Genomic DNA, 22,525 nt, shown 5'->3' with positions numbered 1-22,525 from the left:
TGACAACAAGGAAATGAACAAGAAGAAAGAACACATTATGATAATTGAGATTGATTCTTCAATAAATGATATTGAATTTGGTGATGTCAAAGACTATGCTACTGCTAAAGAGATGTAGGACAAGCTAATACTTGTACATGGTGGAGATCAAAATGTGTTGAGAGCCAAAGCTGAAAGTCTAAGAGGAAAGTATGATGACACATAGATGAAAGAAGGAGAAAGCATTGTTTAATACAACAATTGAATCAAAGAAGTTGTTAATGCCATCAAAGTTGTTGGAGGAGTCATAAGCAATGAAGAAGTTGTAAATAAAGTATTGAGAACTTTATTGCCTATCTATGTTATATTTAGAGTATGTTCTATTCAGGAATTCATTGCTATGCTTGGTAATGTTCTTACTCTTGATGCCTTGGTTGGTAGATCATCTACATTTGAGTTAAGTAACTTTGATAATAGTGTACCTAAAGTTGAGAATTCTTTCAATACATCACTAACTATTGGAAGTTCAAAGAAAGATAAGTGTAGCAAGGATGATAGTGATTCAGATTTAGATAATAAGGAGATGGATGAGCTAAAGCATTGCTGGCTAGAAGGCTATTGAAATTGTTAGTGCCATCAAAGTTGCTGGAGGAGTCATAAGAGATGAAAAAGTTATAAATAAAGTATTGAGAACCTTATTGCCTATCTATGCTATTAGAGTATCTTCTATTTAGGAATTTAGAGCTATACTTGGTAATGTTTTTACTCTTGATGCTTTGGTTGGTAGATTGACTACATTTGAGTTAAGTAACTTTGATAATAGTCTACCTAAAGTTGAGAATGCTTTCAAGACATCATTGACTATTGGAAATTCAAAGAAAGACAAATGTAGCAAGGATGATAGTGGTTCCAATTCAAATGACAAGGAGATGGATGAACTTGAAGCACTGCTAGCTATAAGCCTACCGAGAGGTAACACAAGATTCAATGGTAAACTACCTATGATATGTTTTAAATGTAATGAAGTTGGTCATATTGCTGATAGATGTCCTAACAAGAGCATGAATGACAAGAATGACAAGGAGAACAAATATAGAAGAAGCAAGGATTACAAGGACTACAAGGACAAAGGAAAGAAGTCATGTTACATTGCAAAGAAGAGCACACCAAGTTAGATTTTGACGATGAGAATGAAGGTGAGGAAGCTGTATATGTTGATGTTAAAGAAGATTCAAATGAGGAAAGGTATGAAGAAGAATAAAAAATCCTTATTGCTCATGTTAACAAAAAAGATACATGGATTATTGATAATAGATATTCATATCACATAACTAGTGATATAGATAAACTTAACAAGTTAGAAGAATATGATGGGGGATTTGTAAACGTTGGAAATGATACTTTTTGCATTCTTAAAGATCCTTTCCATGTTGCCTGCACTATTTATACTAGTTATTTTAGATGTTAGAAATTTCTTTCTACCCAATTTTTTGATTAACAATAGGGTCATTCCACTTACGATGTGCTTATGGTCCTTCTCTATGTCTCATCAAACTCCTCTTTCATCCTCCCCATTTTTATTTCGCTAATCACCTTTCTTGCAATCTCTTCTTTCTACCATAAACCTTTTCCTCCATGATCTCTGCCACCCCAAAGCCCTCAATGATTTTCGATTCTCTTGTGATCCTTTTTATTCTATTCTTGTCAATCCTTGTAATAATGTTCCTATTCTCCCCAAGTATTTGTAGGACCATTCCGCTTATGATGTCCTTATGGTCCTTCTATTTGTTTCATCCTACTCTCCTTTCCTCCCCACTTTGTAATTTCTCTAATTACCTTTCTTGTCATCTCTTCTTTCCACCATAAAACCTTTTCCTTAGTGATCTTTGCCATCCCCAAGCCTTGCATGATTTTTGATTTTCCTATGATCCTTTTCACCCCATTCTTGCCATTCCTCACAATAATGTTCATATTGTCCCTAACTATATGTGGGTAGAGGCAAATCTACATATGCTCAATCTATCAAAATTTTGATTTTTTGCTCCATTTTAACCATTTCAATAATATATTATTTTCCCTAAGTCATTCCTTCCCATTTAGACATTCAATTATTTAAAATAAGTTTATATCTAAGAAAACAATTTTGGGTAGCAATTATAGTCTTGGGTAGAATTTTAGTGACTATAATGGCTGAAACACTTGTCAAAACCTTACATAATACATCAAAAAGAGTTACAAATCTTTATTCGATGACCAAAATTGTAACTTCATCCTTAAATTTTAAGACCTTCTAAACACCTATAATCTTTTTAACGAGATAAATAATTTCTTATATAAAATTGTGTGACAATTTTTTATCATTTTTTTTATCACACATTATAATCCATTATTGAAATATATTAGAAACATGATATTAACACTCATGAAAAACTTATTTTTCATCATAAAATCTTTTACTAATCACATGACCGATACATATTCAATATCTTATATAGAACACACTAAGTTTATACAACTCTTGAAATAATTCAAATCACATAAAAACACATTAAAAATATAATTCAATTTTCATTAAATAAAACAAAAGACAAAAGCTTAACCACACCCTAATCATAAATAAACAACAAACTTTTCCCTATCATGCCTAGAATTGTTATCTCTATGACCTTTCACCAAAAAGATCTAAAATAATCATTCTTCTCAATTCAAGCCCGTCAAAACTCATTACACTTCTATTCATGATAATTTAAAAAAAGCCCAAACTCATCTTTTTATGTCCAAACAAAGAATGTTTGATTTTGAAAACCAAACCATAAAACAATAAATTATAAATAATAACAACACCCACAAACCAAAAAATCAGGAGAAAAGATCCTCCATGATAGCAAGCAATGATTCCTCTACCTCAAAACTAAAGCAAAGACAATCATGCCCATCTATATGAAGACTGGCTTCTAAGGGAAGCAATGTATCACATTTACAGTCTTGTAGAAAAAGAATTAAAACATAACAATAACAAAGCCTTATCGTTGCATACCCACATGACTTATGTCGTACTTGAAGCAGACTAGGGGTCAATTCAGCCCCAACAAACCTCTCGCGTATATACAACCAAAGGAAAAGATAAATAAACGTGTGCCTCTATTTCTTATTTCCCAAGCCTCGTCTCGTCATCATATAAAATAAAATATTTCACAGCACCGTACAATCTTGGTGTACAAGCGTTCCTTCCGTTGAATTCATTTGTTTCTAGCATGTCATAGGATCGATTCCCGCAGAAGCAAAAATTAAAAAACAAAGTTTAGGGAGAAGAATAAAGAATTGGCATGATTAATGGGGTTTACGTTAGGACCATAAAGCGGAGGGGACCTGCGCTTCCGAAGGCTTATGTTTCGTTTTCGGTAATTAACAGAATGATGAAGTGAGAGCATTTATCAGAGAGACAGATTTTATCCCTCAGAGATGAGTACCTGCAAGTTCATAAAATGCGTCACTGTCGGAGATGGAGCAGTCGGCAAAACCTGCATGCTCATCTCTTACACTAGCAATACTTTTCCCACTGTGAGTACTGTAGCATTGTTATTTTCGTTACGATTTTACTGCTATGTGAAGATTACTTTATTTTGGGATGCCCTTGAAGGAAATTATTAATGTGGATGCTTTTGAGAAACAGATCGTATTTTTGTTTGGGAATGGGACTCGAAATGGTGGAATCCGGGTTAAAATTTAATGATTTTCAGTTTGAATTCTCAAATTTACCTAGTCCAATAACAGCGGGACATTTTTTGCGATGTTGTAGTTTGCACGGTTTTACTATCTAGGTTTAGGGTTAATGTCTGTTCCTAGGTTAGTTTATGGAGAATTCAGTTACCTTGTGATCCGTTTGTATTAAGATCGTACTGTACCATGCGGATTGAAGTTGCCCTGGTTAAATCTGGGGAAAAGCTCGATGAATTGCGTCTGCGTTTTCTTATGGTAGAAGTTTTCTACTCTAGTAAATGTCGCTAACTCTTTTGTTTGCAGTTTGAGACCTTGAACTTCAAGGCCAGGGTTTACTTAATACCAATTCTTATTATAATTTTTATTTGCTTAGCCATTCTTGTGAGATAATATTCTGCTGATTTACCACTATTGAAAAATGTCTCTTTCGTTCGCTCTACCCAGACTTAAACTTGGCATCTTCTGTTAGGGGTACGTCCCGCCAAGTGAACTTGATGTAGTATGTAACCTGTTATCATCAATTTATCATGTTTCCTGTGTTTTGAATCCAGGCTCTATGATGCAAGCCTCGTGCTAATTACACTCTACAAGGACCAGTAATTGTAGTTCATTTTTTTTTCCATTATTCAAGACAAATTTTTGGGGGATTTGTAGCAACATGATAATTTGCGAGATTTAGCTCATACGTTTAGGATCAGTAGCCATTTCAAGGTTAATGCGGCAGATTTTGATTTTCAGCCATGTTTTACTATAGTATACCTTTTTTGGGGTGTTGTTTTCGACACTGGAAAATCCCCTTGGATAATAGAATACTACTTATTTTACATATCATTGTGTGTGCGTTTAGAAGGGATTGAGCATGGTCCACTTCCAATGGAGTAACATGATCTCCCACACTGGCATCTTCTACACTTCGTTATGTAGTTTTAATTTGGGATAGGTAATGTGAGGGATCTAATGGGACCCTTGCCCATAAAGAAAAAGACATGTAAATACAATCAAACTAGCAAAGATGCAAATCAATGATATGCCGATACAAACCCTGCATGAGAGAATTGAAGAAAATTAATTTAAGTTAGAAATGATGCTTCAATAACAAATGTCCAAAAACTTACCAAACACACACATCTTCTAGAGGAGGAGAGACAGATTAAATAATGGCTTGATAAAAATAGTAGACCCTTTTGAGAAAGAAAGGCCTCCAGAGTCCATTGAGAGCCAATTCCATTGAATTCTTAGCTTCTAAAAACATTCTTTATCTTTTTAATTACTCGTGATCTGGAAAAGGAATTTGAGTCTTGAGGCCTCAATTTTCACATCCGAAATTGATTCTACTAATTGAGCTGCTGCATTTCAATCTTCCTCAAAACCAGCAAGCCCAGATGAAAGCAAATAATGCTTAAAAGCTTTCATTTCAAAAAAAACCTGCTAATAGAGTATTGGATGCCTGTTGTGATTTCCTCCTTTATCTGCTCCTTCTAGACTTCATCCACACTTTACTTTTGAGTGTGTGGTTTGCTTCATTTTCTGATACTGTGACTGAGCATTTGAGAAATTTGAGTTAAATTAGTTGTCTTCCTCATTTTCCCCTGAAATCATGATACACTAAATCCACATCATCAATCATTTGAGAATCATCTTTGCAGGGTAAACACCAATTAGTAAATTTTTGAAGCTGTGAATCATCTCATAGTCTGAACTAAGGCCAACCTCTCCCGTTGTTTCCAGCTCTTGCCTTCGCTGAACCACTTTGCCTGGCTTCAAATATCTTTCAAAGGGATGATAATAATCCCTTTTGGAGCTATTTGAACCTCTGAAAATTTCCACAACTGAAACAGGAGATGGACCATTCAAATTTTGTTTCTCTTAAGCCAAAAGCCAACCATTTTTTCTCCAAATAAAGGCCTTGTCTGTTTATCTTGATTATGGAACCCATTTATGAAAAAAGACAGAGAAGAACTTGGAAATCTGGAGGAAAGGCATTCAGCAACTTTTTATCCTATCTTGTGACAATGAAACATTTTAAGAGCAGTCCTTTGAAGTGAAGGCAGGATGTGAAGAAAGGATTCCAATGGAGCGAAGCAAGGTTGTACAAATACCAATCAGTTCTGATGATATGAGTGGTCACCAGTGGCTCATTGGTCATTGTTCTGTTTTAATTTGAAGGATAACTGTTTCTCCTTGCTGGTGACTTAATCAATTTTCTGATTTTCGCAAGGACCAAAGGAAGATTGTAAAATCCTCTTTAAACAGGGATCTGAGCCATAATTTCCATTTCCAGGTTTAAAAAGGGTTCGTGTGGAAACAAATTAAGCTCAACTTTGCCAAAGAACAACAGACCGTTGTAGCATGCAAAACTGTGATTCTTTCTGCTTGAAACTGAATCTGAAAGAAATCCTTTGAGAGAAACAACAAAGACGAACTAGAAATCCTGTGCCAAGTACTTTCCATCCATTGATAAATATCAGCAATCTGTGGTTATCTACGCACAAGAGATCTAGACTCCTCAAGTTTTTCGAAAGTCTGATTGGTGCAACCATCAGACTCCTCAAGTTTTTCGAAAGTCTGATTGGTGCAACCATCAGGAAGGGATCACATGTCAAAATTCTCTGCTAGCCTCACCAGAACGTCTCCAGATAATGATACCAGCTCAGGGTATCCTGAGAGCTTTCTAACAATATACTCCCTAAAAGAAATATTGGCAACTGGAAGCCTAATATCCTTCTGACGTGACTCAGATTTCACTGTAATTTCAGAGCTATGACTGAAACTGATAGCAATTTGATTAGCAAAGAAGACTCAACAACATTATATTTTGTGATTTGGAACTTAGAAAATTATCTGCAGCAGTGAAATGGACAGCTGGAATTTTGCATTCCAATTAAATGTTGCCCTTGACCGAAACCCCTTTTGGAGGAGGCAGTGAAAAAACCCACCTGCAGATTTATTTAGAAGCCCAGAAGAGAAAGGCCTTCAGAAGATATGAGAGGTCACCCGTGGCTCAGTTGTCATTTATTTGTTTTAATTTGAAGGATGTCTGTTTTTCCTTGCAATCATCTGTTATGGCTCTAATCTACTGGCCTTTGGAAAAAGTGCAGCCCTCCTTTCTAGTGTGAACACTCTTTGAATATCATCTCTTTTCTCTCCTTGGTTGGCACTGCTGCATATTTGCCTGCACCTACCACTACGTGCATCTTTGCGCACACCTCCCCCTATGCCTACCCTGCTGCCTATGCTTGCATTATCACATTGGATTCTACACTTTATTGTGTGTTTAGTGTCTGTAAATTTATGTTTTCCCCTCCTCCGTGTTCATTCGGTAGAAGGGAATTTATGATGGCATATTGAATTATGGTGTGTAGGTCATATCTTTCAGTGCAAATGATTTGGGCGAATAACTGGATTCAACTTTTTATTGTTATCCTTTCCAATGCTTTAAGCCTCACTGATGGAATCATGAGGAGGGAAGAAGCTGTTATTCTATATTTAGAGCACTGTTAAGTGACGCACCATTTTGGATTGTAGCCATTGCTTAAGCAGAATAAACCATATGCTTTTACACTAATATGGCACAACGAAAATTTTGTTGAGGGCAAGTTGAAAACAAGTGAACTATACTTGTTATTTTAAAATTTAATCCCTATTAGGCAAGTTAGAAATTCTGGTAGATAACTTTGTTTTTTAGTTAATTAAGGATTATAATAGTTGACATATCATTTATTACATAGTTTAGAATCTAGATATTAGATTTGGTAGTCTTAGCAGTGCAATCTGTTATTTTCCTTCTTTGTCTTGCTCCTAAAGAGCTTTTGTCCTTTTAAATTGTTGGTATCTTAAATACATGATATTTAAGATTCTAAGCATGAAATTAGGTTCATGCCTAATTTTAGTTTGGTTAAATTCTGCTGTTATATGTTTCCTTCATTGACAGCTTTGAAAATCATTTTGTTGAAGAGCTTTCCCCTTTGTTTACTGGTAATGTTCCAGAATTTTGGTATGACTGTCTGGTGAATGTGGTTATGGTGATTTATTTTATAATTTTAATCCTATAGTTTCAGGCTTCCGCATCTAGATGTTTTCTATGTCCACCCCATACTGTTTTAAATAGAGATTTAGAGATTTATTTTAAAAATTTACTATTTAACAATAATTTGAGGAAAATTTGCCTTAAATAGTTATCTCAAATTGGAAGCTAAAATATTTCAACCTCCATGTAGGATATTGTTGGTTATTATTGTTATATTTTATAATGGCCCCTTTTTTATTAGACCTGCAATGCTGAGATTGTCAGCAATTAGACAGTACTTGTCTTGACTGAGCGCCCCATTGGCAGTTAGAAAGGAGTCTTTCAATTAATGCAAGATGACCAAGTCTTCCCGTTGAGGCTGGTTGGTTTGGTTGTTAGGTAGTGATGGGCCAATTAGCTGACACAGTTAAATCCTGATAGCAATATCACAGCTATCTGCCAGTTAGAAACTACTGATTGAGGAATCATGCAGTCAGCTGCCAGCAGTTTGTTGGCAGTTGTTTGTCAGTGACAAACCTCTGATTGAGGAATAGATTCTATTGGTTTGGGATCACTTGAGTTGAGGAGTAAAAGAGGTGATGGAGAAGGAGAAATCAGCATTGATTATAGCAAAATCATTTCTTTTTCTTTGCTGGATGCATTGTTTTAGTAGCTCTGGCTTGGAGAAAAAATCCTTCATGCATGGATATCAACTGCTGCGTGGGCAAAAACCCTAAGGTTACAGAATGAGTTCTAGAGTGTCAATAGAATCATCAGTGGTTTGCAGTTTGAATGCTGGGGTGTCCAGTAAACTGTATCAGATTACTGGATTTCCATTTGAATCTTTGGTGTTAGAAATAAATAAGAATTGTTGTAAATCAAAAAACTAGTTATTGCTGTGGAATTTCTGGATTTGAACTTTGTTTTGTTTGCGTTTAGTCTAGTTTAATATAGACACCTGTGCTCTTTAGAGAAGTTGGCTGTCTTCTTTTTCCTGACAACAAGTTTCTGTAGTTGGACATGGAATGGTAAATATAAATAATTTAATATCCATCCCTGGGTTGTATTAGGACATTTGTGGAGGATATGTGATCCTTTGATTTGGAGTTTTGAAGTGCATTTTTTTTTGAACAGTTTTGGTCTTAAAGGTCTCACTGTTAATCTCAGGCATCTTTTGTATCAGGTAGTAGATCACATTCTTACATTGTTTGTGGTGGATTTCAGGACTATGTGCCAACAGTTTTTGATAACTTTAGTGCTAATGTTGTGGTGGATGGCAACACAGTCAATCTTGGCCTTTGGGATACAGCAGGTACAAATTGTGGAATGATACTTTATATTGGATCACTGTTTGCGGAATCATTCTAGACCAAGATTACTTAGTGTGTGTTTTTCATGCTTTAAAATTATCCCAGATCATTTAGTGTGTTGCATTGCTTTTTATCCCTATTTTCTAGTGATAGGGTGACTTATAATACCTTCAGTTTAAGGCTTTATGTTGAATTTTATGGTACAGGTCAAGAGGACTACAATAGGCTGAGACCTCTGAGCTACAGAGGTGCAGATGTCTTTCTTCTGGCATTTTCTCTCATAAGCAAGGCAAGCTATGAGAATATCACAAAAAAGGTATATATTTTCTGTGTGTTTTGATTTACTATAATGTTTTTCGAGAATTTTCTACGGGAAGTATTTTTTTCATGCTTCCATTGAAGTATTGTTGTTTGTTAAGATGAATGAGTCTCAACTCCAGTAATGCCTTTACCATGCAGTGGCTTCCTGAGCTGAGACATTTTGCACCCGGTGTTCCAATAATTCTTGTTGGGACAAAATTAGGTAAAATATTGTGTTACCCTCTGTTACTAGAGCCTCTTTATTACCTTCTTAAGTTTTACTATATGCAAATTTCTGGGATTTATCATTCCTTTTTAACACTTACATGTGTCACTACTAGTAGATGAAGAGAATTAATATTGTACAATGTTATTGTCAAAACTGGGTCACTTATGTGTGACCAATATATAAATAAGCACAGTCTAAATTGAAGATTAGGAAATTTGAAAGTAAAGAGTTTGAATGCAATATCAATGAACTTAGGATCCACTAGATCTAGAAGTCCTAGTCCTACCCTTGTAGGTGAGGAGTAAATGCCCTGTGTTAAAGTTTAATTGGATGAGTAAAAGGATTTGATGTAAAGACTAAGATTGAAAAGGTAAGCCATTATATTAATGTAAGTTTCTGTCCTTACACAATCTAATGGAGTAAAAACCAAATAATTTGACATTGAAATTAGCTTTTAGGTCACAATTTCACCAACTCTACTTCAGAGGTCAATGAAAAGGGGTATGCCATCTTTCAAGATTACCCAAGACCTCATCCATATTGGTATGGCATATAGATTTGGATTGGTATTAAATCTGGTTAAAAGGTGAAATTTGTACAGTTACAAATTTGTACAATTACATATGCTAAAATGCACTCGGGGAGTTGAATATAGGTTGGCACGATCAAACTCTCGAGTCTCGATGATTTACCACTTGAGCTCATCCCATTTGACTTTATCATTTTTATTAAATATTTATAGTTCATAGTTTTTTTAATTCATCTATTTTGTAGTTTATAGATTCCTTAGATCGTCAAAGGTAAAAATTGATTTGAAAAAGTTTAGATTTCCCTTCTTTGGATAGAAACAGTTCAAGTGGAAGTCATGAATTGCCAAAGGTACAGACAACCAAGAGATAGGTAACCAAACAAGATATTTGCAGCCTTTTAGCCATAGGAAAAATGTTTGTAAAAGAAAAACAGAGATAAAAACTCATAATGCCAAAAGATCAGATTCTCTATGAGATATTTTGACAGATAATGCCTGACTTAATTATACACATGTCAAAAGAACTGTATAGTTACTCTGAGACACAAGATAATCTTGTGATCAGTACAAAGCCTTCTCAAGCTGACCAGGGAAACCACTCACCAATCCTGTTTATGGATTCCAGAATCTAAATATAAATAATAGTCATGGTAATTTATAGAGTTGGCCTAATAATCTGAATTTTGCCTTCTATAAAGAACAGTTGCTCTTTCTGACCTGATATCTTTATGTTGATTTTGGAATACATGGATTTTCAGTGGACTGATGCATTCTTTCACACATAAAGGAATGCCAAGATAGTGTGCATGTAGATATCCTTTAGTATTTATTTAGATTTTTGCAAATTAGTTTCTGGATAAAGCATTCTGGGGTTGATGCTGTACAAGGAAGGGTGTATCTTCAAAGGAGATGACCAAGCCCCCAACAATTATGACACAACAGAAGTATAAAAAGATGCAATTGCAAATAACTCACTTATTAACAAGAGATCTTCATATACACAACTGAAGACTGATTGATTACACAACTTGGATACAAAATGATAAGCATTATGCCAGGCTGTAAGGCCTTCTCAGTTATGGCCAATTACATTCCAGATTACAGACCAAAACTTGCTACTCTCGAGCTCTCTCCAAATATCTACTTCCTTGGTGATACTAATCTGCTTTCAAAGACTCAAGAACATTACAATATAGCCATTAGGACACACAGGTTGGTTTTGAGTTCACAATCTCCAATAATAGGAAACAATATTGGACTGACCCTCAAATAATTAATGACTAGATACATAATTCATGAAATAACATTATGTGACCTCAAGTATAGGTCCACACGTTAACCGACTACCTAGATCCAATAGTGCATAAGCTAACTTTTAAATATAGAATCTTGCTGAATTAAATACCGAACATCGTATGAAGAACAACATAGGACATCAGCACCGGAGAAGATGAAGCATAACTTCCGCCAGTTGTAACATAAAATTTTATGCACTTAGGATAATGATCCATGACAGGTCCACAATATGAAGCCAAGCTCACAGAATCTAGAAAGGACAAACACGTGTTTGCAAAATCAAATTGTGAAACAGATAATTGGAAAACACAAAATAACAAATATCTTTTTGGGTGATGCAAGATTGCCAACAGCCCAAGGATGCTCGTGCATCAGACACTCAAGGCGACAAAAGATGTTCCATAAGGACTTATGAACATCTGAGAGAATTCATAACATAAATCCCATGCTCATGCTTAATCCACAAATCCTTTTCATCAATGAACATAGAAGTCTGTCCAAATTTACTGCTACAACCAACTGTATCATCAGATATCTCAGATCTACTACTGCTGCTACTTCTAGGATCAAATGAATCATACCTGTATGCCTTCATTTGATTAGAAGATTTCTATCCTTTACCTTTGCTCTTAATCACAGGATTAAACAATATCAAGTCAGACTGTCTTTCAGCAGTAGGACTCTTAACCACAGGTTTTGCTGTCCTCAAACTGAAAGTCTTGAAAACACTTAGGTTCTTTGCTTTGCCATCTTCCTCATCCTTCAAAGGAATCAAAACAAATCTTCTACCATCCTTCTCAACTGTAACCATATTCTTTCTGCAATAATGTATAGCCCCTCCGTCAAATTTCCAAGGTCTTCCATATAAAACATGAGAAGCATTCATGTCTACTACATCACATAAAACTTCATCCTTAAAAGGTCCAATACTGAAATTAACCAAGCATTGTTCTCTAACCTGCACCCTATGATTGTCTTGAAACCAACTGATACCATAAGGAGTAGGATGTTTCAATCTTTGCAAACCAAGTTTCCTAACCATCTCTTCAGAAGCAAGATTATCAGTACTACCTCCATCCATGATGACTTTACAACATTTACTTCTAGATGTACAAATAGTTTGGAATAAGTTCCTTCTTTGCATTGTTTCCACATCATGCTTTGCCAACATGATTCTTCTCATCAAAAGAGATTCTCCAACTTCTGGTGAAGCCAAATCAACATTAGAAGATTCCACTTTCTACTCTTCTTGTACTACCAGGTTCTGTTTGTCAACTTTCACACTAGGACATTCAAATGCTCGATGTCCATCCTTACCACATAAAAAACAAGTACCTCTGAATACAAACTTCTTATCAAAAACAACTTGCTTACCTTCATCAACCTTAGTCACTTGTTTCCCTTACTTTTTTTCTAACTTTCTTCAGCCTTCAATGTAGACTGATAAGCGTCTTCAACTAAACTAAGTTTCAACATAGTCAATTCATCCTGAACATTGAATTTCAAACCATTAATCTGTGGATCTACAATATTTTCAAGCTTAAAGTAATCTTCAAGTTCATTAATCCAATCTATCAATTTCTCAGTTTCTAAAGAAACAGAATAATTTGATACCTCCATTCTATGACTCTTACCAACTTGTGCCATAGCTTTCAACAATCTTTCTTAATCTATGAGGATCTCTACTTCCAGTACTTCAAGTTCTTTAGCAACATCAACATATTCATCTTCTGTTTTAGCATTCCTTTTTAAGCCATTCAAGATATTTCGGATCTCATTCCTCATCTCAGCATTGAATTCTTCAAACATATGTTCCAACCTTCTAGGATTCATTCTTCTAGGTGGCATATTGAATTACAACAAGGTGCAACTGCCTCAAACTTCGGTGTTCGTCCACAAACAAGGATCAACAGGTCTGTAACAGAGTTCCAAGAAAACTTGAACAAGTTCTCTGCAGTTGTGAGCTACAACCACAAATTGCCAGCTCACAATCAAGGAAGTCAAGTCTTCACAAGCTCACTAAGCTCTCAATCATGATTAGATCAGCAACCATTAGATCCAATTACTCTTTGATAAGTCACCAACAAGATCAAGCTTCACTCAACAAAATCAACCTTTGCTCAGATAGCATCTAATGTAGTAGAAGGCATGTGTACCTACAAAGTAGATGACCAAGGCCACAATAGATACAACACAACAGAAGTATAACAAGATGTAATTGTAAATAACTCAATTATTAACAAGAGATCTTCATATACACAAATGAATATTGATTGATTACACAACTCGCATAGATAACGATAAGCAATATGCCAGATTGGAAGGATTACCGGTTAGAACCAATTACATTCCAGATTTCAGACCAAAATTCGTTACTCTTGAGCTCTCTCCAAGTACCCACTTCCTTCATGATGCTAATCTGCCTTCGAAGATTCAAGGACATTACATTTATAGCCATTAGGACACACAAATTGGCTTTGAGTTTGCAATCTCCAATAATAGGAAACAATATAGGATTGACTTTCAAATAATTAATGACTAGATATATAATACATGAAATAACATTATGCAGCCTTACGTATAGGCAGTTGCTTATATTCAAGAGCACATAAGCTAACTCTTAAATATAGAACCTCGCCAAATTAAATGCTAGGCATCTTATGAAGAACAACATTGGAAATTAGTACTCGAGAAGATGAAGCATAACTTCTGCCAGTAACATAAAATTTTGTGCACGTAGGATAATGATCCATGAGAGGTCCACAACATGAAGCCAAGCTCACGGGCTCTGGAAAGGACAAACAAGTGTTCGCAAAATCAAATTGTCAGAGATAATTCGAAAATAGAAAACAACAAATATCTTTTTGGGTGATGCAAGATTGCCAACAACCCAAGGATACTTGCATTAGGGGTGAAAGTGAAACTTCTTTATCTCTGGTTATATAGTGCCGCTTTTGGATTAAATTGTGTTCAAAATATTTGAATCAACATTTTGGATCAAACTCCACGATTCTTTATTCCTGCTTATCTGACTGTAGGCCTTTTCCTCCTTACTCATGTGTGTGGTATAGGCTTCTTGAAATGCTTTGTCTCTTGGGATGGATGCTTTTTTCTATGAGAAGACAAATGCATGAAATACTAGTTCATTTTTTTAGAACTTCCAAAGTAAGTGTTACCATGTGGGGAAAATTTCGAGGACCATTTCCTTTTTATTATTGAAGACAATCCTCCTTATCAGATTTGTACTTTGAATTATCTCTTCCATGATAGAATTATATTATAATATTATAAGATAGATACACGCATACATACACATACACATACACGAGATAATATTGTAGTAATTTTAGCAAAACAAGTTCTGATAGAAATATTATCAATATTAATATAAATTGTAATTATTTTCATACTTACAATTACATATTTGTTTTTTATATGTTTATGTGTGGATGAACCCAAAACAAATCCAATCTATAGATATATTTTTGCCTGAATAGATGAAGTGAACCAATAAACTCGAACCAGTACTAGGGTGGATAATTTAAGTCTTTATTGTAGGTCTAACAGTCACAACCTCATTGCCTTTAGTTGTAATGCAAATGGTAAATCTGGTTATTGTGTCTTGGATTTTCTTCTTTTGTCAAATTCTATGGCAAATTATCTGTGGTGATCTTTGAGAAGAGATGTGAAGCTACAACATACCAATTATTGCTTTTAGGAGTAATTACCTTATAACTATTTTAGTAGGAAATAAAATGTCATTAAATAGAAAATGAATAGTACCCCTTGGAATCCTAAAAGTAATGTTGGGAGCATAGTTCCTAGACTAGGACTTGGTACGAACTTAGGAAGCCTAACCCAACATGGGACTTTGTACTTGACACGGCTCGACAAAGTGAGAAGACCCAAGATATTTTTTAGATTTCTAAGGATTTAAAACTTGTTGCATGCACCCTTTATTAAATAGACGGTAAACCTTAAAAGCACAATAAAATCATCAAATAGAAGCTATTTTGATTACATACATAAGTTTACATCAATCACATTAGTATAAGCTATAAACATAGAATGTAGCTTTAAGAAATGGCATACTTGATATTATAAAAATTGTCAAATAGCTGCAAAACTCCTTGACTATGAAACCCATTGCATCAAATGTTCCAAACAAATATTAAAACAGAAATTGCAAGTCTATGGCTCAATTGCTCTGAGGAGCTATAATCCTTCCTATGAAGACATCTAACCTAGGTCTTGGATGATATAGAAGCCATAATATTTTTAAATTACAAATATGGAAAAATTGTGACAAGGCATATGCATTATGTAGAGTTTAATGACCACAATATATCAATGACCTTTTACTTGCTTAGACATATAGTTTGATGTGTTGTGATGTGGAGCCTAATTAGACTCGGAGGTTAATTTTGTCCCCATTTCATTCGGTGCGGTTTACCCCCATATTTTAAGCACATGCAACAAACATGCAAGTACGTGCAACCCTAGAAAAACAAAGACTTTTGTTGCAACCAAGAAATTGCGAGATCACAACTCTTAACTAGGTTTGTGATTTTCAGCAATATCCTTGAAGACGAACCACAAAAGTTTCATAAAATACCTCTAGCGATTTTTTTTCTTCTAAAAATAAAAAAGCAAATTTTTAGATAAAAATTCAGATCAAAAGAGGCTCAATTTTTTTAAAAAAAATCCGCCAAATTTTATGAAATCCCATTGACCTACTCTGATACCATGTCATGGTAAATTGATGTCGTTGTAGTTGTATTAAACATAGGAGATGTAGTTGTATTAAACATAGGAGATGAAAGCCCCTTAAATAGATTTACAAAGACAATGTTTCTAAAAGAAACAATCGTGAACTAAAGACAGCAATAAATGCTACCTAATAAACTAAAGACTAACTAAGATGACCATTAAAGAAACATTAGAGTATTCTGATAGTTATAAGATCTTCTAAGACCTAGAATTTGCATTGTAACTTCTAGAGACCTGAAACTGGTTTCAAATATTTTGACAATATATACATGAAATCTAACTTCAAGTATAAGACAACTTAAATGTTATATTTCATGTATATATTCCATTGAATTGAAGAGAATGAGATTGACTTGAAGGAAAAGATGGGTAGTTTAATGTTACATTTCATGTATATTTTGGAATCATAAACTATAAAAATGTTAAAGTTTTGAAACTTAAACAGGAAAAAAAAGAAGTTTTCCTTGAGTTTGCATCCAAATAGGCCTAGACTTGACAAGTCTTGGGGACTCGGTCAAGTTCAAGTTTGAGACTAGGCCCCTCAAAATCGTTGAGGATCACCCGACACAGGGCTCGCCAAGTCTTGACAAGTTTGGTATCTATGGACTCACAAGTATCTCCCTAAGAAGTTGTGATGGATTTGTTGTGACATGAAATTCAATAAAACTCTGGTTTATCAAATCTTTAGTATTTTTCTTTACTTTTTGTTTTGTAAATTTGGAGTCTTTGAGACTCTATGGGCAAAACTTTTCTAGCTAAAATGTATGCTATAGAAAGCCATTTATTATGGGTCCATACTCTCAGAGCATAATACAATCTTTTTAATGTATTCAACAATTTCAAATTGTGATTTGTGTTGTTTGAATTGCATCTCAAGGAGGTGGCCTACCATTCTCTGGAATTATTCCAGTGTTAACTTTGAACTATATCCTGAATTAGGGCCACCTTTGGGGCTCTTGTTCACTTGTTATTGCTATTTGTCATTTGTACACTGCTTTATTTTAGCTCATTAACTTTATATTTTGATTCAAGGATTCTCTCCTTCTAGATTTCTTTAGGCTAAGCATTGTAACCTCTAGCTCGTGGACTTATCTTTGGTGACTTGAAAACATTAAATTTCTTTCTTTCTTTGATCTTGGTTGCATAGAGCTAAGTTTTGCACAATTTCACAATATCAACATACTCGGTATCTTCTTGGATGTAAAATTGCATGTCACTGCAATATTTCAAATTTTTGTGTTACTGTTGTGTACTTTTGTGTCCTAGGCATTACATGTGTTGAATTTTGCTTTGTTAAGTCTCTACCCTTGTATCAATTGATGCAATGTTTTAGGGTAGCCATTATAATTCTTCATAGAGTATTTTTCTTTAATGGCACATAAAAACTTTGCTCATTATTTATTGGGGCACCCTCTTGGTCCAATTGCAATTTGTCTCCATCATCGATCCATTGCACACAATATCATTTTTGTGGAGTTTAGTGCTCATTCCTTCATGCTTAGGACCATCTTTGATTTGATTTGGCTTATTAATCGGCTACAGGGCTGTGCTAACTCCTCGGAGGGTCGCGAGTGATATTCTTACTTGACATATTGCCCCTCTGTGGTGATCATCGGGTTTGACCTTGCTGGTAGGGCTCATTGCTGGTTTTCTGAGGCTCTGCTCTTCTTGGTTCGATTGGGATCTTGATTGATTGTCTTCTCCCTTTTTAGTTCTCCCTCGATGCCCCAACTCACTGCCTTCCTTCCCAACATGATCTAAATAGGATTGTCAGAGCAAATATCTAGATATAGTACATTAGCATGATTTGGACTACTATGGGGGGTCTTCGGTTGAGGATGGCCTTCTACATTGAGCACTACATGGATATTTTGGATGGGATCATTGTTTGCCCTTGGTACCTCACGGTTTGTTTGACCCATGCCCTTAGCATCTCTTTGGGCTCATTCAGGGTGGGTTCGCATCAACTTTGCATTCAGACAAACCATCAAATTGCTAGAGGATAGGATTTACCGCCTCTGTTCTCTTAGAGAGATGGAGTCGGGACACATTTTGTCTTTTGTTGCCCCATTTACTACAAGATTAGGGGGACGTGTTATTGCTTGTTTAGAGGGTGTGGTAGTCTATCCTCTGGGCCCACATTTTCAAGTCTCAATGACCTCTGAGTCGAGATTCCTACCAGCTCATCACCTCCTTCACTCTCGTGCCTCCTGTTGGGGGGACAAAGAGGCCCTTAGTTGTCCCTCTGCTTCTCAGTCTCACACAAGATTAGTGAGACCTCGCAATGGTTACACTCAGCGACTCCACCCTACATCCAACAATCCTTCGAGGTGGCCCAAGCCCTGTACTCGCCTTCGTCTCATGCCTTATCCTCCGATTCTTGGTTACTTCTCACCTGTGGGAAGTACTTAGGCTCTTCTTGCCTCTTGTTTTATCTCCTTGCGTTTTGCTTTCTTGTTTTGTTCTTTCTGCGAACACCATTTGATGTTCCCGCAGCTGGCTGCGGCCCTGTTGTACACTTTGCAGTCCCTTATCTTATCTTATCTACTTTATTATTGTAAAAATAGTTCAGCTGCCACCATTTTTTGACATGGGATATGTCTTTTAAAAGGTCAAATGTTATCTTTGCATCAACTTTGGCTTCAAAAAGAGGAACTGCAAAGTTCACTTTAACATCAAAGGGTACTAGATCCTAAAGGGAATTTCTTGATGAATAGGTGGATGTTGCAGGGGTAATCTTAGAACAATATTGGAGAAGTGTGCCACTGTTTTACACCTTTTGTTGAGCAAGAATTTGAAATGGTTTAGCTATCTTAGACTGTTTGAGCTGATAAGGAAGATATATTGAAAGTTGCGTCAACAAACCCTGCTCCCTGTGGCCTAATCTCATTCAATGGGACATACATAAACATACCAAATTGCTTTGATAGCATTGATCTGAATTTGATTAGAAATCTGACAGACAAAACTTATAATAGCAGAAACTTGATGTATTATGAAATCAATGAATTAAAACTAAAGAAATGAACACAATAAATACACATGATAGTGTGATGTAAATGGAGCTTTATTGAGCCAAGAGTAACATGCATGAAGCCAAGTGATCTCCAGGATGATAAATGCAACTTGAACATGCTGATTATTACATTTAGATGATACTTCCTTTTTGAATTTTTTTTAGCAAGCAATGAACAATTAAATAATAGAAAATGAAAAGATATACGTTGGAGTATAAAATATGATTTGACATGTACGCCTCAATTAGCCTGAGGGGGCTTCATGACACGAAACTCAGAAGTCAGAAAATGTTGAATTTAGGAATATATTTATTTTCATGTTTCATGGTTTCAGAGCCCCTTAGTATGGTTTTAGGGGTTTAAATTTCTTCAGCTAAAATGTTGCTAAAGCAATCACTTTGGTGGGTCTAGAGAACAAGTCAAGATTTCTAATGTAATAAACCATATTAAGCTCTGATCAACAGTGTCGTTGTGCCCCTGACAAGGTGCCATAGTAGTTTTCTGGTTTTAATTTTTTTTTTGCCCTAAACTGCTGTTTGTTCTGTAATTTTCCTGAACTAGAATGACTGGAAATATAGGATTTTTATAAATTTCTAACATTTGGGAATGAAGTAAAAGGAGATTAAATGAAAATGAAAACATGTGATCCAAACCCTAAATATATCTGGATTGACATGCTGAAGCATGCTTATAGTTGGAGCACACTCCGCAGCTCAAGGGGAGATATCTCCCTAGCATTGAATTTGTGTACTTCATTGCTTCTGGATTTACTTATTGAAGCTTGCTCATACTTGGAGCACACTCAGCAGCTCAGTGTGATGATGTTGCATCTTTACCACTCAATTTATCTGTTGTTTTGGTTTCATGGACAATTGTGTGAAATGGTATAATTCAAATTTGTATTTAGAAGATTTCTCAATTTTCAGTGGATGAATATTCTCCCCAACCATGAAATGAACATTTTTCATGAAATTTTCTGATTTATGTGTGCTTTGTCTTGCCCTTTAAAGTGAACTGGTTAATAGCATGTGATGGTTGTACTTTGAGTGCAGAGTGAAAGCATCATAAGTCTGGCCTTTCATTTACTCTGTGCTCCACTTACAGTATTATTCTTGGACCTGCAGATCTTCGGGATGACAAACAATTTTTTGCTGATCACCCTGGTGCTGTACCAATAACTACAGCTCAAGTATGTGAATTATCCAAAGAATTTTTGAAGCCAAATTTATTAGTCTGAAATAAGATAATTCATATTGCATGAATTTTCAGTTGGCCTGAATTTGATGATACTCTAATTTTACCATTCTCTATAATAATAGCCATATTCTGCTAATGGAAGAAGCTTTTGTGGCTAAATTAATTTGCTGAATTTTCTACTTAAAGTCAAGAATAGATGTTTTTCTGTCAATCCGCATTGAATTATACTCCCTTGTTCACTGGAAAGTACAACTTATTTCTAATAATGTGCAAGTAGAATAAAAATATTTTTTACCATCACTGTAACGCCTATGCACATGTTATTTAAGCATCGTGGGCATTTTTGAACTCAAACCATGGTATGGAACCATGCTTCTGCCCATGTTTTCCCAAATAAGGATCTTTATTATCTTGTCTATTGACTCTATTCTGTTTCATATTGATTTAAATGTCTGTTAAGTCGGGGATCCTTATTTTTTTTATTCTTATACACATGCATATATTGAATAAAATAATCTTTGGTTATTTTCTTGCCAATGGCTATTGCAATTTGTTTTTAGTGAGCATACTTTTTTTTACTCCACCACTACTATTTTTCTGGATCAGCTGGATAATGTTATAAGTTCCGCATGACTGGCTTCATTGCACAAATCATTTCAGTCAATCGACTTGTGCTTTATAATTTATTTCTTCTGTTTGCAATTAAGCCTTTATATTAATTATTATTAATATGTGTGGGGGCAATTATAAACACTTAGGAGATTTAGTGTCTTAATGCAAATAAGTGTTCCAATGCTAGGGAGAACCTAAAAATACAAAAGACGATGACGGTTTATATGTAATGGGTTTTACATTACAAGGATATTATTATTTCATACATAGAAATAATAAACAAGCAAGGAGAAAATGCAAGTCAAAAGGGTAGGTGACTCAGAAAACAGGTCATCCAAGTGAAACTTGTACCAATCTATGAAGATTTCTGAAAATTCATTTAGTTTCTTTTTTTTTTTGTATTGGGGGTTTTTTGAGGCCCCTCAGAACAAATTAGGGTTTGGATATTTGATACCTGTTTATGCTATTGTCCATCTGGTGTTTACTAATTAGTTCATTACCTAAACTTTCCAACTCAAATGCAAACTTAATATTCAAATAATCTGCTGGTAGTTTTGACCCTGGAAAATAGCAAAATCAACTAACTCAAAAAAGAAAAAAAAATCAGATTCCTAGTGAGTTTGCCCTTATATAGTTCATTTTAACTTGCAATGTATGCATGGGTTGCGACCAAGTGTGGTTACTCATCAGTTCTCACCATGAAGCCTAACTAATTGCTTTTAGTAAGTTTTCAGTTTTCTATTCCAGCATGTAATCAAAGTAGAAAACATTCATCTCTCCTACATAAGTTGCCCATTATAAGCTTTCAGTTGTAGTAGAAATCTAAATTTTCCATCCATTCAGTAATTGTCAATTTCGTGTTCATTTATGCTCAATTGCTGTTTGTAGCACCCCGATTTTGAGCTAGTGTATAGTGTGAATAGCCAATTTAACTCAGAGCATGCAGGAAGATGGAGAAACCTCAACCCAGTGACTAAAATGCAGATAGAGTATAGCTTGGGGATTATTGAAGAAAAAAATGGAGGATTTGTTCTCATTAACTTTCTGTCCTGAAGCTGCAAGATACACATCCAAAGCATGCCTAAAAGAAGTAGCTTCCTGAAGATGGGCCTGTCCCATAAATGAAGTATTATCCACAAACTGAAGATGCGAAATAGGAGGCAAGCCAGCACCCCATTTCCACCCATGAATCAAACCCTGGTGAGCATGAAGCTTAAGAATGCGGTCCAAACCCTCAACTAGAATGATAAAGAGATAAGATGAAACAGGATCCCCTTGGTGAAGTCCTGTAGAGGCACCAAAGGGTTCTGAAGGAACACCATTCAACATAACAGAAAAAGAAGCTGAAGTAACACAACTCATAATCTAGTTCACCCACTGTTGGCAGAAACCAAAGGCCAAGAGGATCTTTTGGAGAAAACTCCATTTGACTCGGTCATAAGCCTTAGCCATATCCAAGTTAATGAACATAGCTCGCTCTTTTGATGTATGCATAGAATGAATAACTTCAGAAGCAATAACAATTCCATCAAGAATTTGCTTACCAGCCACAAAACTGCC

At 35.3% G+C, this 22,525-nt stretch overlaps 1 protein-coding gene across 1 annotated transcript in view; it reads left to right on the top strand.

Annotated features, from left to right (window-relative positions):
• The first annotated feature begins 3,114 nt into the window (after positions 1 to 3,114).
• Positions 3,115 to 22,525, top strand: part of LOC149566390 (rac-like GTP-binding protein ARAC3) — a 41,874-nt gene continuing 22,463 nt past the window's right edge. The window contains exons 1-5 of the mRNA XM_089819760.1: positions 3,115 to 3,540; positions 8,930 to 9,017; positions 9,222 to 9,331; positions 9,475 to 9,538; positions 20,281 to 20,345. Coding sequence (XP_089675886.1) covers positions 3,442 to 3,540; positions 8,930 to 9,017; positions 9,222 to 9,331; positions 9,475 to 9,538; positions 20,281 to 20,345 — 426 coding nt within the window. The 5' untranslated portion in view covers positions 3,115 to 3,441. The remainder of the gene's footprint in view (positions 3,541 to 8,929; positions 9,018 to 9,221; positions 9,332 to 9,474; positions 9,539 to 20,280; positions 20,346 to 22,525) is intronic.

This window comes from Cupressus sempervirens, chromosome 3 (genome assembly GCF_028749045.1).
Source record: "Cupressus sempervirens isolate cs-2001-9-10 chromosome 3, ASM2874904v1, whole genome shotgun sequence".
Classification (NCBI taxonomy): Eukaryota; Viridiplantae; Streptophyta; class Pinopsida; order Cupressales; family Cupressaceae; genus Cupressus; species Cupressus sempervirens.
Note: the sequence above shows the minus strand (reverse complement) of the source record. Positions and strands in the feature narration are given on the sequence as shown.